Raw genomic sequence first — 2,244 nt, 5'->3', positions numbered from 1 at the left:
ATCCCCCCCCAAACAACAACCCCATCCCCCCCAACAACAACCCAATCCCCCCCCCAACAACCCAATCCCCCCCAACAACAACCCAATCCCCCCAACAACCCAATCCCCCCAACAACAACCCAATCCCCCCACAACAACCCAATCCCCCCCCCAACAACAACCCAATCCCCCCCCAACAACAACCCAATCCCCCCCCCAACAACAACCCAATCCCCCCCCCCAACAACAACCCAATCCCCCCCAACAACAACCCAATCCCCCCCCAACAACAACCCAATCCCCCCCACAACAACCCAATCCCCCCCCCCAACAACAACCCAATCCCCCCCCCCCCCAACAACAACCCAATCCCCCCAACAACAACCCAATCCCCCCCGCCCCCCCCCCCCGCAACAACAGCACACTCAGCAAACAAGCTGCACAGGCCACAGCAAACCCCCCTCAGCAGCCCAGCTCCAAGCAGCAGCAGCAGCCCAATCCAGCTTCCATTGTGCGGATTCCTGTCTCTCTCTCTCTCTCACACGGGGAGGATTCCCTCAGAGCACAGAACACGCCTGAACAAACTGAAGCCCCCACATAGCGCCAGCGACAGCCCCGGGAGCCGCCTCCACTCTCCGACAACACAGAAACCCAGAGCTCACCTCAGAGATCATCGCCGCCCCGGAGCCCGCGTCTGAAAGAGATGAAAGTTTCAAATTAATTATAAATAAATATACAAGCCCCACATTGAGTGAGGAGGGAATGCAGTGGCCAGTCCAAGTGGCAGATTGCAGAGTTTAAAATCAACTTCAAAGTGCTGGAGCCTAAAAGTTAAGCTTCTTCTCACAAACCCCAGCACTTTAGTCAAACACTATGGCGATTAAAGGTTGCATTGGTTTAATGGGATGGTTATAAGTAATGAGGGGAGAGCTGGGGGGGGGGGGAAGAGACGCGCCCAGTCCCACACACTCACTCCATTAGCAGCTACAAAGAGACTCTGGGGCCAGTCCCATTCACATGTTTCAGGTGCTTTCTCTGCTCTGTGTTTTGTACCTGCACAAACTGGATTGCTCATGTGCGATGTCATCCCCCCGCTTTGGCAGTGCCTGTGCAGAGTTGGGGTGCAGTGACAAAGGGGAGGCTCCCAGCCCCTGGCTCCAGCCCCCGGCTCCAGCCCGGCTCCCAACCCCAGCAGCAGCAGCTCTGTCCGGACACACAGGCAGCAACATCCAGCCTGTCACTGACGTCACCCAGGGCCCGGACACACCCACCCCGGCAAAGCACAGGGGTGGGGGAGAGACTGGACGGTGCGAAACAGCCGCCAATCGCATCATAACATTCACAATCTAATACTGAATGGAATTATTCTTGTCCATTTATTCCTATCACCAATCCTGGATGGTCAGTAGTGCAACAAAGTCGGGACTTATTTCCCACTATTGGTTTAACACCCCCTTTCCATTGGCATGGTGTGACGGGAAGTTGGTACAGTCCGTTCCCGCCCCCAGCCTCGTTCCCAGCGGCAGTCTATAAGGAGCGGGGGCTGCGGCCGCGGCCTTCAGTCCGGGCTGGGCGCTCGGAGCGGCAGCAGGTGGGGGTGTTGCAGCCGGTATCGTCCGAGAACAATGCGCAGGCTTCCAACTCCCCCCTCCGCACCACCCAACTAATGTGAGATATTTGGATTTGAAACATCGCGGCCTCGGCTCCGATGATGGACTTCACGCCACTGGATCCGAGGAGCGGTGAGCGAGGCCCGGCCGGGCGGCAGCCTCTGGCGGGGGTACAGCCGGGAGTGTGGCCGCTGCAGCTTTAATCGGTGTTTGGATGCGGCCCGAAGGCTGAGAGAGCGACCCTTGATCCCCAGCTGGGGCCTGTGAAGAAAAACCGTCCATAACTCGTCCCACCCCACCCAGACCCCGCCCTTTTACCTTCTCTATGAACGGTATGCTCTGACTATAGTGCACAAGGAACAATAATTTTCACTGTACCCCAATACACGTGACAATAATAAATCAAATACAAAAAAAAACAGCTCAGGAACGGGTCTTTCGGCTTCCAAGCCTGTGCCAATCATGTTTACCTAACTAGACCAACTGTTTATATCCCTGTATTCCCTGTCTGTTCATGTGTCTATCAAGATGAGTCTTAAATGTGGCTAATGTGTCTGCCTCAACCACCTCACTTGGCAATGCATTCCAGGCCCCACCACCCTCTGTAAAAACAAAACTTCCCCCGCACAACTGCACTGAACCTTTCCCCCCTTAT

At 55.8% G+C, this 2,244-nt stretch overlaps 1 protein-coding gene across 1 annotated transcript in view; it reads right to left on the bottom strand.

Moving 5' to 3' along the window:
* The window catches only part of LOC144486257 (PHD finger protein 13-like), a 34,031-nt gene extending 32,816 nt beyond the window's left edge, over positions 1 to 1,215 (bottom strand). The window contains exons 1-2 of the mRNA XM_078204330.1: positions 1,033 to 1,215; positions 642 to 673 (exon numbers count right to left, since the gene is read on the bottom strand). Of these exons, the coding sequence (XP_078060456.1) occupies positions 642 to 673; positions 1,033 to 1,066 (66 nt within the window). The 5' untranslated portion in view covers positions 1,067 to 1,215. The remainder of the gene's footprint in view (positions 1 to 641; positions 674 to 1,032) is intronic.
* Positions 1,216 to 2,244: the final 1,029 nt, after the last annotated feature.

The sequence above is a fragment of the Mustelus asterias genome, chromosome 3 (genome assembly GCF_964213995.1).
Source record: "Mustelus asterias chromosome 3, sMusAst1.hap1.1, whole genome shotgun sequence".
Lineage (NCBI taxonomy): Eukaryota > Metazoa > Chordata > Chondrichthyes > Carcharhiniformes > Triakidae > Mustelus > Mustelus asterias.
The sequence above is the reverse complement of the archived record's forward strand: the minus strand, read 5'-3'. Positions and strand labels throughout refer to the sequence as shown.